Here is a 13,192-nt window from a genome sequence, read left to right as displayed (position 1 = left end):
CGAATGATAAAGAACATTTAGTCGCTTGAGAGCATCCTTGCCTGCCAATCTATAAATTACGTCTCTGTAATCTAGCATCGATAGGATGGTCATCTGAATCAGGGTTAGTTTGGCAGCTGGGGTGAAAGAGGAGCGATTACGATAGAGGAAACCAAGCCTAGATTTAACCTTAGCCTGCAGTTGAGCCTTGTTTTGGAGCTGTTTAGAGCAAGGTTAAGGGGAGAGAAAAATTATTGGACTTTATGAAAGCTTTGTTATAGAGTGTTTAACACCAAATACTGTATCATCTGCATATAAATGGATGAGTAGAGCTTCTGACTGCCTGAGCAATGTTGTTGATGTAAATTGAGAAGAGCGTGGGGCCTAGGATCGAGCCTTGGGGTATTCCCTTGGTGACAGGCAGTGGCTGAGACAGCAGATGTTCTGACATTACACATTGCACTCTTTGAGAGAGGTAATTAGCAAACCAGGTCAAAGACCCCTCAGAGACAGCATTACTTCTTAAGACCCACAATAATGGAATGGTCTACTGTATCATAAGCTTTGGCCAAGTCAACAAAAATAGCAGCACAACATTGCTTAGATTCAAGGGCAGTGGTGACATCATTTAGGACCTTTAAGGTTGTAGGGACACATCCATAACCTGAGCAGAAACCAGATTGCATACCAGAGAAAATACTATAGACTATAGATCAAGAAAGACAGTCAGTTATTATTATTTACAAGATTTTCCAACACTTTTGATGAACATAGCAAGTTAGTAATTGACCTATAACAGTTAGGATCAGCTTTATCTCACCCTTTAAATAAAGGATGCACCGTGGCTGCCTTCCAAGCACTGGGAACCTACCCAGAGAGGTGAGAGAGGTTGAAAAGGTGAGAGAAGAAAGGATCTGAACCATCTAACCCAGATGTTGTTTTTTTGTGTTGTTTAAGGAGCTCGTTTAGCAACTTAGACTCAGTGACCACCTGCAGGGAGAAGCTGTGTAGCGGGGCAGGGGGAAAAGAGGGAGGAGCATCAAGGGCTAGTCACATTAGAAGGGCTGGGAGATGAGGAAGTGTTGGATGTGCAAGGAGGCATGGCTGAGTCAAATAGGACATTATTCTCCAGGTCTTTCACTGTTTTCCAGAACATCTTGGGGTTACACCCACAGAGAGAAAACTGCTCCTTAAAAGTAACTAACTTTGGCCTTCTGGATAACCTGAGTGCACTTATTTCTCATTTGCCTGGACGACAGCCAGTCAGCTTGAGTTTTTATGTGCTGAGCTTTTCTCCAAATGGTGTTCTTGAGGTGGGGTGACTCTGCCAGATCACAGTCGAACCAGTGGCTGAACCTGTTTTTAATTCTGTTTGGAATCATACCTTGTGGGAATGGTAATAATATGAGAGAGATTTAGGGTGTCTCATTGTTTTAAGACTTGGTCAGGTGGTTTAAGCATGTCCCAGTTTAGGTCACCTACTGAAGTAGGATAATTTGTGACTTAGTGTAAGGAGCCAGGAGGGAGCTTAAGGCAGGTAGGGTACGGTGCTGATGGTGGACAATAACACCCAGCAAAAGTCAACAACGTGCTATTTGAAAGCTTAATGCTTAATGCTTAAAACCAGCAAATCAAACCTCCTTTGGAAGATCTGCATTGTGTAACGATCGTCTGTGGTGGAAGAAGGTGAGGGCCAAAGCGCAGCGTGGTAAGTGTTCATGTTTTTTAATAAAGTAATGAACACTGAACAAAACAATAAACGTGAAGTAATCAAGCTGAAACAGTCCCGTGTGGCACCAACACTAACACGGAAAATAAACACCACAACTCAAAAGGGAAACCAGGCTACCTAAGTATGATTCTCAATCAGGGACAACGATTGACAGCTGCCTCTGATTGAGAACCATACCAGGCCGAACAATCCCAAATCAATAGAAAAAAGAACATAGACAACCCACCCAACTCACGCCCTGACCATACTAAAACAAAGACATAATAAAAGAACTAAGGTCAGAACATGACACTTTGCCAAAAAAGGTTATAACTAGAACGGTTTACATCAGTGTTGAGAACACTTTCTTAACCATGTCCCAGTAATGAACTACACATCTGGATTGGAGCTGTGAACCAACACTTTCAATTGATCAATTTTAGATAATAAGCTTCTAGTATTAACGTGCAGAAAACCCAGGCTTTTATGAGAGCAAAAATCAGTGAAGCCGAAATCATCAGAGCACACGTCAGAATTGGGGCTATCAACAGTAGACGGGCCAGGGTGTACATGCACATTTCCAGATATTATCTGCAGTAATACAATCATGGCACAGCAGAGGACGGGGAGAGCTGATTTTCTATGATATTTGAATGTGCATCAGATGGCAACAAGATCATAGTGTACAGCAATTTCATCAGGTAACATGAATACAAAGCCTGGCGAGAGGGGGTTTGAATGGAATGGGAGTCCAAGATACCATGCAACCGATAGAGAGTCACGAGTTGGGGAACAAACATTGCCTGTCCCACGGTCAGGTGAACAAGCAAGTTCACAAAGCATGCAGGGGTCATGGAGCAAATAGCACAAACCAGAAGAAAAAAGTAAAATGGTTTGGGGCTAGCCATTGTAACTGCAAAGAGTCTCTTGCCCCAACAAAAAAAACGTGAGAGAGTAGCTCTTTATGAGTTCAGTAGGTTATAAAAGTCTAATATAAAATAAATAAATAGTAGGCTTATGGTAGTTAAAGTGTTGCTGAGTAAAGCTCAAATAATAAGATTCACAAGTTAATTAGCCAACATAAAATTCAGATCAGTCAAAATTCTGTGGCGTGTGTGTATGTACGTATGTGCGTGTGGCTCGATGCGAGTGAGCGAAAGCTCGGGAGAGAGGGGGAGTGTGACTAGGGTACCTGTGCCAGACAGGGGGATACAGGCCAGGGCAGACGGGGCCCAGATCGCCGGGTGGGATCCAAGCAACAGTGCAGCAGGCAACGGGAGTAGGTGTCACACCCACTTGAGAGGAGACGTTCAACCTTACCAGACACGTGGTGGAGCAGATAAAAACGTCCAAAGGGAAAAGCTGAATGAAAAACGTTGGGCGCAGACAAAACCAAGACGCCGGTAAAAATGCTCAATTCCAAAGCCAGATCAAACAGAAATGAAAGTAAAGAACGAAAAAGTTAACGCTGTAATATCCCAGCAGCGTCCAGAGCCAGCAGTCATTCATTAGAAAGGTATTCATCATAACTTAAAAAGACGAATGTATCCATCTCTACCTCAGATTTCTGTCTGAAATGCACCATTAAAATGCAAATGCAGATCCCATCTCCCTCCCTTAAAAAAAATCATGATCTGCCTGAATATTTCATTACGTTATGACTAACACAGGAAGTCATCCGTTCACTTGTACCCAAATGGGACACATTTAAAAGACCACATTCTCAAGTATTAATGTCTTGGCCTAAGGATAGGTTCAAGTTCAACAAACAGAAATGTAAAATGGGTTCAGGGAAAGGCTCTAGATGGGCAAGAACCCCCTTTCTGTGTGTACTATGGGCTAATGCTTACACAACATACAGTAAAAAGAGTGGAGAAAATTATCTTGACATTACATGATGTTGAGTACTATATGGCATGAGGCACATTAACCGTTTCTCACAGAGAGTGCTATTCAAAGTAGCATGTTTCTTTGTGATGCGTGAGCAGTGGAGCGTGGATCCACACCACTCTCTTCAACTCCAGCTAATAGCCAATAATAGTGGCCCCAAGAGCTTGCTATCATTTCTGAAGCACATCTCCAAGCCGAGGAGAAGTACAGGCATTAAATCACATGGCATGCGACAATCCAACCATTATATGGGGGGGCCTCATTGCAATTCAACTGAAATATCACTGAATGTCCCCGTCTCACACATAACTTCCATTACTATGTCCATATACACTCTTAGAAAAAAGGGTTCCAAAAGGGTTCTTTGGCTGTCCTCATAGGATAACCCTTTTTGGTTACAGGGAGAACAATTTTTTGGTTCTTTGTAGAACGGTCTGTGGAAAAGGGTTCCCAAAAGGGTTCTATCTGGAACCAACAAGGTTCTTCAAAGGGTTCTCCTATGGAACCCTTTTAGGTTCTAGATAGCACCTTCCTTGGCTTCCATCTCTACCTCTAAAATCCTGATGGATAAACATAATGCCCTTAACATATTCATGATGATACATCCTCTGGGTAGACAGCATATTATTTCTATCTTTCCCTAAACCATATGGTAAATCAGTATACTGTTTGATTCTCTTCCAAGCCCTTTGTTAATTCTACATATTTTACCCTTGATGATTTAGGTTTGGCAGAGACACGAGAAAGCATGTCATATTTTGAGTGTCAGAGATTTGTGTTGAAGAGTAAGAAGGACTGTTTTTCTCACTTGCTGTTATCAAAATCAAATCAAAAATTATTGGTCAAATGCGCCGAATACAACAGCTGTAGACTTTACAGGGAAATGCTTACTTATGAGCCCATTCCAAAAAATGCAGAGTTAAAAAGTAGACCGTACCGAGTCAATGTGCCGGAGTATGAGGTAGTTGAGGTATTTGAAGTAATTCAGTATGTGCATGTGGGTAGGGATAAAAGTGACTAGGCAATATATAATAAACAGAGCAGCAGCAATGTACGCTGCCATTCAAAAGTTTGGGGTCACTTAGAAATGTCTTTGTTTTAAAAGAAAAGCAAATTTTTTGTCCATTAAAATAACATTAAATTGAACAGAAATACAGTGTAGACATTGTTAATGTTGTAAATGACTATTGTTGCTGGAAACAGCTGTGAGAAATTGCCAAGAAACGGAATATCTCGTACAACGCTGTGTACTACTCCCTTCACAGAACATTGCAAACGGGCTCTAATCAGGATAGAAAGAGGAGTGGGAGGCCCCGGTGCACAACTAAGCAAGAGGACAAGTACATTCGAGTGTCTAGTTTGAGAAACAGACACCTCACAAGTCCTCAACTGGCAGCTTCAGTAAATAGTACCCGCAAAACACCAGTCTCAACATCAACAGTGAAGAGGCGACTCCGGGATGAGGCCTTCTAGGCAGAGTTCCTCTGTCCAGTGACTGTGTTCTTTTGCCCATCTTAATCTTTTATTTTAATTGGCCAGTCTGAGATACCCCCTTTTTCTCCCCAATTTCATGGTATCCAATTGTTAGTAGTTACTGTCTTGTCTCATCGCTACAACTCCTGTACCGGCTCATGAGAGACGAAGGTCGAGAGCCATGCGTCCTCCGAAACACAATCCAACCAAGCCGCACTGCTTCTTAAGTAACACAGCGCGCATCCAACCCGGAAGCCAGCCACACCAATGTGTCGGAGGAAACACCGTACACCTAATGACCTGGTCAGCGTGCACTGCGCCCGGCACGCCACAGGAGTCGATAGTGCGCGATGAGACAAGGATATCCCTACCGGCCAAAGCCTCCCTAACCCGGACGACGCTAGGCCAATTGTGCGTCGCCCCATGGACCTCCCGGTTGTGTCCGGCTGTGACAGAGCCTGGGTTCGAACCCAGAGTCTCTGGTGGCACAGCTAACACTGCAATGCAGTGCCTTAGACCACTGTGCCACCCGGGAGGTGAGATATGGCTTTTTCTTTGCAACTCTTTCCAGCTACAATAGTCATTTACAACATTAACAATGTCTACACTGTATTTCTAATCGTTTTGATGTTATTTTAACGGATATTTTTTTTTGCTTTTCTTTAAAAAACAAGGACATTTCTAAGTGACCCCAAACCTTTGAACGATAGTGTATGTGAAGTGTGAAAATGTGTCTGTGTGTGTGTGTGTGTGTGTGTGGTGTCAATATGCAGCTGTGTGTGTTTTGTGTCTGTGAGTGTGTGTGTGTGTGTGTGTGTGTGTGTGTGTGTGTGTGTGTGTGTGTGTGTGTGTGTGTGTGTGTGTGTGTGTGTGTGTGTGTGTGTGTTGGAGTGTCAGTGTAGTATGTGTCAGTGTGTGTGGAGAGTTTGTGAGTGTGCATAGAGCCAGTGCAAAGGAGTATGTGCAAAACAATTAAGATAAAGATATCATTTGATTAAATGCTCAGCAGTCATATGGCTTGGGGGTAGAAACTGTTCAGGTGCTTTTGGTCCCAGACTTTGGTGCTCCGGTATCGCTTGCCGAGTGGTAGCAGAAAGAACAGTCTGAATTGGGTGGCTAGAGTCTTTGACAATTGTTAAGGTCATCATCTGAAACTACTTATATTAGAGGTCCTGGATGGCAGGGAGTTCGGCCCCATTGATGTACTGGGCCATATACATTACCCTTTGTAGCGCCTTGTAGTTGGATGCCGAGCAGTTGCCATGCCAAGTGGTGATGCAGCCAGTCAAAATGCTCTCAGTGGTGCAGCTGTAGAACTTTTTGAGGATCTGAGGGCCCACGCCAAATCAGTTCAGCCTCCTGGGGGGGGGGATGAGGCGTTGTCATGCCCTCTTCACAACTGTGCTGGTGTGTTTAGACCATGATAGGTCCTGAATGATGTGGACAGTAAGGAACTTGAAGCTATTGACCGGCCTCCACTACAGCCCTGTCGATGTCAATTGTGGCAATAAGCTCCTTTGTCTTGCCCTAGTCGAGGGAGAGGTTGTTGTCCTGGTACCACACTACTTTCTACTTTTACATTTTGGAACACAGCTTGTGTGTTTTGTAACGGACTTTTTGACGTGTAACTGTAAGTTATATTTAATGTTTTATTTTTATTAGATAATCTGATTTCAGGTCAGATTATCTTCTTGACACTGAAATATGATGTAATATTATTACTGTCTCATCATCATCGATGATCAGGCCTACCACCATTGTGTCGTTTGCAAACGTAATGATGCCGTTGGAGTCTTGCACGGCCACCCAGTCGTGGGTGAACATGGAGTATAGGAGGGGACTGAGCACACACCCCTGTGGGGCCCCCGTGTTGAGAGTCAGCGTGACAGATGTGTTGTTGCCTACCCTCACCACCTGGGAACAGCCAGTCAGGAAGTCCAGGATGCAGTTGCAGAGGGAGGTGTTTCTTAGCTAATTGATGCGCTTGAAGGGCACTATGGTGTTGAATGATGAGTTGTAGTCAATAAAAAGCATTCTCACATAGGTGTTACTTATGTCCAGGTGGGAAAGGGCAGTGCAATAGAGATTGCATCCCCTGGGAATCTGTTGGTGCGGTATGCAAATTTCAGTGGGTCCAGGGTTTCTGGGATGATTGTGTTGATGTGAGCCATGACCAGACTTTCAAAGCATTTCATGGCTACAGATGTGAGTGCTATGGGGCGCTAGTCCTTTAGACATGTTACCTTGGCTTTCTTAGGCACAGGGACTATTGTTGTTTGCTTGAAACATGTAGGTATTACAGACTGGGTCATAGAAAGGTTGAAAATGTCAGTGAAGACACATCCTGGTAATCCATCTGGCCCTGCGTCCTTGTGAATGTTAACCTGTTTAAAAGGTCTTACTCACATCGGCTATGTATCATACAGTCATCCGGAACAGCTGGTGCTCTCATGCATGGTTTAGTGTTGCTTGCCTCGAAGCGAGCATAGAAGGCATTTAGCTCGTCTTGTAGGCTCGCTGGACAACTCATGGCTGGGATTCACTTTGTAATCCGTGAGAGTTTGCAAGCCCTGCCACATCCGACAAGTGTCAGAGCCGGTGTAGTAGGATTCGATCTTAGTCCTGTATTGATTTGCCTGTTTGATGGTTCCTCGGAGGGCGTAGCGGGATATCTTATAAGCATCCGGATTATAGTATCCTGGTTCTTGAAAGCGGTAGCTCTAGTTTTTAGCTCACTGCAGATGTGGCCTGTAATCCATGGATTTCTTTTTTTTGGATATGTATGTATGGTCACTGTGGAGATAACGTTGTCGATGCACTTATTAATGAAGCTGGTGACTTATGTGGTAAACTCCTCAATGGTATCGGATAGCGTCCTGTAGCAATGCTTCATTGGACCACTTCCGTATTGAGTGTGTCACAGGTACTTCCTATTTCAGTTTTTGCTTGTAAGCAGGAATCAGGAATATAGAGTTATGGTCCCATTTGCTGAATGGAGGGTGGGGGAGAGCTTTCGATGCATCTCTGTGAGTGGAGTAAAGGTGATCTAGAGTTTTTGTCTGAGTTGCACAGGTGACATGCTGGTAGAAATGGGGTAAAACTGTCACACCCTGATTTGTTTCACCTGTCTTTGAGATAGTCTCCACCCCACTCCAGGTGTTGCCCATCTTCCCCATTATCCCCTGTATATTTATACCTGTGTTCTCTGTTTGTCTGTTGCCAGTTCGTCTTGTTTGTTCAAGTCAACCAGCGTTTTGTGTCTCAGCTCCTGCTTTCTCCAGTCTCTCTTTTTCTCGCCCTCCTGGTTTTGACCTTTGCCCGTCCTGACTCCGAGCCCGCCTGCCTGACCACTATGCCTGCCCCTGACCCTGACCCTGCCTGCCGACCTGTACCTTTGCCCCCCTCTGGATTACCGATCTCTGACTTACTCTGAGCCTGCCTGCCACCCGGTACCGTTGCCCCACTGGTTTACTGACTACTGCCTGCCTTGATCTGTCTATTTACTGCCCCTGTTGGAATATTAAACTATTGTTTATTCAACGTGGTCTGCATCTGGGTCTTACCTTCATACCTGATAAAAATGGATTTCAGATTTCTTGCATTAAAATCATCGGCCACTAGGAGCTCCGCCTCTGGATGAGCGTTTTCTTGTTTGCATATGCCCTTATAGAGTTGGTTGAGTGTGGTCTTAATGCCAGCATCAGTTTGTGAAAGATGAAAGCTTTCTTGGTAAACAGTATCGTCTACAGCTTATCATGACGTATAGTATCTCAGGCGAGCAGTACGTCGAGACTTCCTTAATATTAGAGATTGCGCACCAGCAGATTTTTCCAAAGAGACACACACACCACCCCCTGATCTTAGAGGACTCTGCCATTCTGTCCTGCCGATGCATAGAAAAGCCAGCTAGATGTATAGTATCCATGTCCTTATTCATCCAAGACTACGAGAAATATAGGATAATACATTTCTTAATGTCCGAACGGTGCTTGTCCAGTTTATTCTCCAGCGATTGCACATTTGCCAATAGAACAGAGAATGTAGATTCAAACTTTTAATTCTCCACCATATTCTCACCAGGGTGCCCGTGTGTCGGCCCCTATAGAGCCGTCTTCACGTCCTTCGAGTGTCAGGGATTAGGGCCTGGTCCAGGATAATCACTATGTCTTTCGCCTCCTACTCATTGAAGTAGAAGTCCTCGATTTAGTGATCGCTGTTCTGATGTCCAGAAGCATAGGAAATGATGGCGGAAACATTATGTAACAAAAAAGTTAAGATCAGTGCAAAATAAATACACAAAATAGCACAATTGGTCAGGAGCTCGGAAAACAGCTGCCATTCCCTCCTATTCTAAAAATGTTTGATGACACTGACTATAGGTTGCAAGATTTACACTATAATTTTAATCATCCCTGTTATAATGGCAATTTATAATCTACCGTCCAATTCCAGTGAAATAAGTAATGTTTTAAACTAAAACGCTATAATAACGAACTGTAGTGGCAATGACTGAAAAAACTGATGACAGAGAAATAAAATAAAATATATAACGAAAGGGGTACATCTCCTGAGGCTCCAGCTGAAATTATCTGACGTTCTCAAGGTTTTAACAGAGTAACTGATTTAAATGGCATTAAGTAATTGGATTTCCTTTCTGGCTGGTTTCACAGTCGTTTGGAGATGTGCTACTTTACAATGTATCAGCTTCCAGTAATACATTTTCAGCCTCATCAAATAGCTCTGGATTGACAGAATATCCACCCATTGATTTTAGGGATGGAATTCTCTTGCTTATGGCCTACTAAGCATAAGCGAGCCGAACGGCCATGCAGCGCTTAGCGAAAAAAGGCAGTGTAAAATTGGAGAGTGAGTTGTTTCGCTGTCGAACAATTCAACGGACAGACAAAAGCAATGGATGATGGATGGATGGATCACTTTGGATCGAGCTATATTAGCTCGATTATTATGGACAACTCGGTTTGAAAGGCTGAAAGTTCTGTACACGTGGCAGTGTTATTGATGCTGTGAATTTTGTCTAGTGTAAAAGGCATTGTTTACTGTACTCCATCTATCTTTGGTGAAAGGTGAGAGACAAATTCTCTTCAGGCAATCAACCTGGAGTGTTAAAACAACACTTGTATTGAGTGTCTCCTCCATACAATATATCACAACTTGTTATTTTGTTACTTCATAGATCAAAGCTATCGGTGTACCTTCTCATCTGAAAATGAATGAAACGTTTAAAAAAGTCTGCATTTGTTACCTGTAGATGAGGACTTCGTCGTCCGAACAGTTGTACTGGAGCTGAAACATTTTCACCTTGGGCGCTGCCTTGCTGACTGTCCACTTAACCAGAGCTGAAATGGCCGTCACCTCTGACACAGTGACCACTTTCTCAGGCGGGCTCTTAGGAACCCCCTTGCTGATCCTAGTGGTGCCTGTGATGTCTGAGAGGCGGGACTTGGGCTGCGAGGCTTGACTGGTGCCGTTGCTAAGGTGGGGCAGCTGGATGATTGACAGCTCCACAGAGGCGGTGGACTCTCCAGCCACGTTGGCAGCGATGCAGGTGAAGGTACCGTAGTCCTTGGAGGTGGTAATGAGGATTTCCAGGGTGCCGTTGCGGTAGACGGCAGTACGGGATGAGTTGCCAAGGAGACGGTCATCGGGGGCCATCCAGTGGATGGTAGGGGTGGGGTCTCCAACAGCCTCGCACCTCAGGCTGGCCGTCTGGCCCTCCAGCACCAGCATCCTGTGAGTGTGCTGAGTGATCAGTGGCGGCTCGCACACAAACTCCTCCTCCCTCACATACCAGAAGTAGCGCCCTTTCAGGCTGGGAGGGGAAGCGCAGGTCTCCAGGTCGTCGTCCCTCTCCAGCCGCCGCAGCCACAGCACCTCGCAGTTACAATGCAGGGGGTTTCCCCCGATGCTAAGGGACAGCTGAGGGGTGTAGGGCGTGGTCAACAGCACCAAATCCTGTGCCCTGGCGAAGATGGGGTCCGGGGGCAGCTTCTGCAGCCGGTTGGAGGTGAGATCCAGGCGAGCCAACCTTTCTAGATTAGTAAAGGTCCCCTCAGGGATAAAGTCAAGGAGGTTATGATCAAGACTCAACTGGTGGAGGGAGACCATCTGCTTGACTGAGTTCCAGGGCAGGCTCCTCAGGTTGTTGTAGGACAGATCCAGATCCTCCAGGGAGGGGGCCAGGTCTTCGAAGGTCCTGTCTGAGATGCGTCCCAGCTGGTTGTTGTTGAGGATGAGGTGCTGCAGGTTAACCAGGCCCCGGAGATCCTCTGGACCCAGCTCCATGAGGCGGTTGTTGTCCAGGTGTAAGGAACGCAGGGTCTCCAGGTCGCCGAAGGAGAAGGGCTGGATGTAGCTGATGGTGTTGCGGCTGAGCGTCAGGTCCACCAGGTCGGTCATGTTGGCAAAGTCCTGCTGAGTGATGCGGAGGATGTAGTTGCCACCCAGCCGGAGCTCCACAGTGCGCCGGTCGAGGTCCAACGGGACGAAGAGAAGGCCTTTGGAGGGGCACAGGGTCCCAAGGGACTCGGATAGGTTCTGGCAGACACAGTATTTAGGGCATGCATGGGCCATCATCACTGCGGTTCCCAGGACCAGCAGGCAACAGAGGATGTGGTCCATGGTAAAGTCACACAAAGGAACCTACACAGAGAGAGAGAGAGAGGAGAGAGAGAGAGAGAGAGAGAGAGAGAGAGAGAGAGAGAGAGAGAGAGAGAGAGAGAGAGAGAGAGAGAGAGAGAGAGAGAGAGAGAGAGAGAGAGAGAGAGAGAGAGAGAGAGAGAGAGAGAGAGAGAGATGATTCGTTATTTCATAGTGGGCACTTCTCATTTCACTATTGCTATGGCAGACAATCATGAGCTCATGCTGCTGTAAACTATCTATGCGGGTCTCTCCCTAGAGCAGTGGGGTTTTGGGGCCTGTTGTTGACAGCCTCCCTGGGTAATCTTGGTGTATTGATTGGACTGCATTTTGATCAAACTCAACAGCTGCCATCAAATCCACATGGATTATAACTAGATTTGATCTGTTGTTTATGGCCGGATAGGAATGTGTGTGGTTGGATGTGTGTGTGTGTGTGTATGTGGGGGGGGGGGGGGGGGGGGGGGGTCTTTACAATAAATCTGTGAATCCTAATTAATCATTTAAAAAGCAATATTAAGTCACTTATCTACTAACAACTAGTCAGTTGTTAGTAGTTAAGTCATACATAGAGGCAGATTTAACCAAGTGTTGCTCCAGTGAGACATCAAAACATTTATATTTACCATATTCTATTTGCATTTTTGTCAAAATTAAGTTATAACTTTGTTCTGTTCAATGTTCTCTACCTACACCATATGAAACAAGTATGTGGACACCCCTTTAAATGAGTGGATTCATCTATTTCAGCCACACCTGTTGCTGACAGGTGTATAAAACCAAGCACACAGCCTTCTCCATAGACACACATTGGCGGTAGAACAGCCTTACTGAAGAGCTCAGCAACTTTCAACGTTCCACTGTCATATGATGCCACCTTTCCAACAAGTCAGTTTGTCAAATTTCCTGCTAGAGCTGCCCCGTTTAACTGTAAATGCAGTTATTATGAAGTGTAAATGTTTAGGAGCAACAACGGCTCAGCCGCGAAGTGGTAGGCCACATAAGCTCACAGAATGAGACCGCCAGGTGCTGAGGTGTGTAGGGTGTAAAAATTGTCTGTCCTCAGTTGCAACACTCACTACCGAGTTCCAAAGTACCTCTGGAAGCAACGTCAGCACAATAACCACACACAAGACTAAGATCACGTCCGCCATTGGATTCTGGAGCAGTGGAAACAAGTTCTCTGGAGTGATGAATCACGCTTCACCATTTGGCAGTCTGACAGACAAACCTGGGTTTGGCGGATGCCCCAATGCATAGCACCAACTGTAAAGTATGGTGGAGGAGGAATAATGGTCTGGGGCTGTTTATCATGGTTCGGGCCCCTTCCAGTGAAGGGAAATTTTAACGTTACAGCACACAATGCCATTCTAGAGGATTCTGTGCTTCCAACTTTGTGGCAACAGTTTGTGGAAAGCCTTGTCCTTTTTCAGCATGACAATGCCCAAGTGCATAAAGCGAGGTCCATACAGAAATCGAGTT

General features: G+C 45.2%; 1 protein-coding gene across 1 annotated transcript in view; it reads right to left on the bottom strand.

Moving 5' to 3' along the window:
* The window catches only part of LOC109900298 (leucine-rich repeat and fibronectin type-III domain-containing protein 2), a 163,622-nt gene that overhangs the window by 15,039 nt on the left and 135,391 nt on the right, over positions 1–13,192 (bottom strand). The window contains exon 5 of the mRNA XM_020495991.2: positions 10,317–11,713. Coding sequence (XP_020351580.1) covers positions 10,317–11,692 — 1,376 coding nt within the window. The 5' untranslated portion in view covers positions 11,693–11,713. The remainder of the gene's footprint in view (positions 1–10,316; positions 11,714–13,192) is intronic.

Source organism: Oncorhynchus kisutch, linkage group LG12 (genome assembly GCF_002021735.2).
Source record: "Oncorhynchus kisutch isolate 150728-3 linkage group LG12, Okis_V2, whole genome shotgun sequence".
Taxonomy (NCBI): Eukaryota; Metazoa; Chordata; class Actinopteri; order Salmoniformes; family Salmonidae; genus Oncorhynchus; species Oncorhynchus kisutch.
This window is presented reverse-complemented; position numbering and strand designations above follow the sequence as displayed.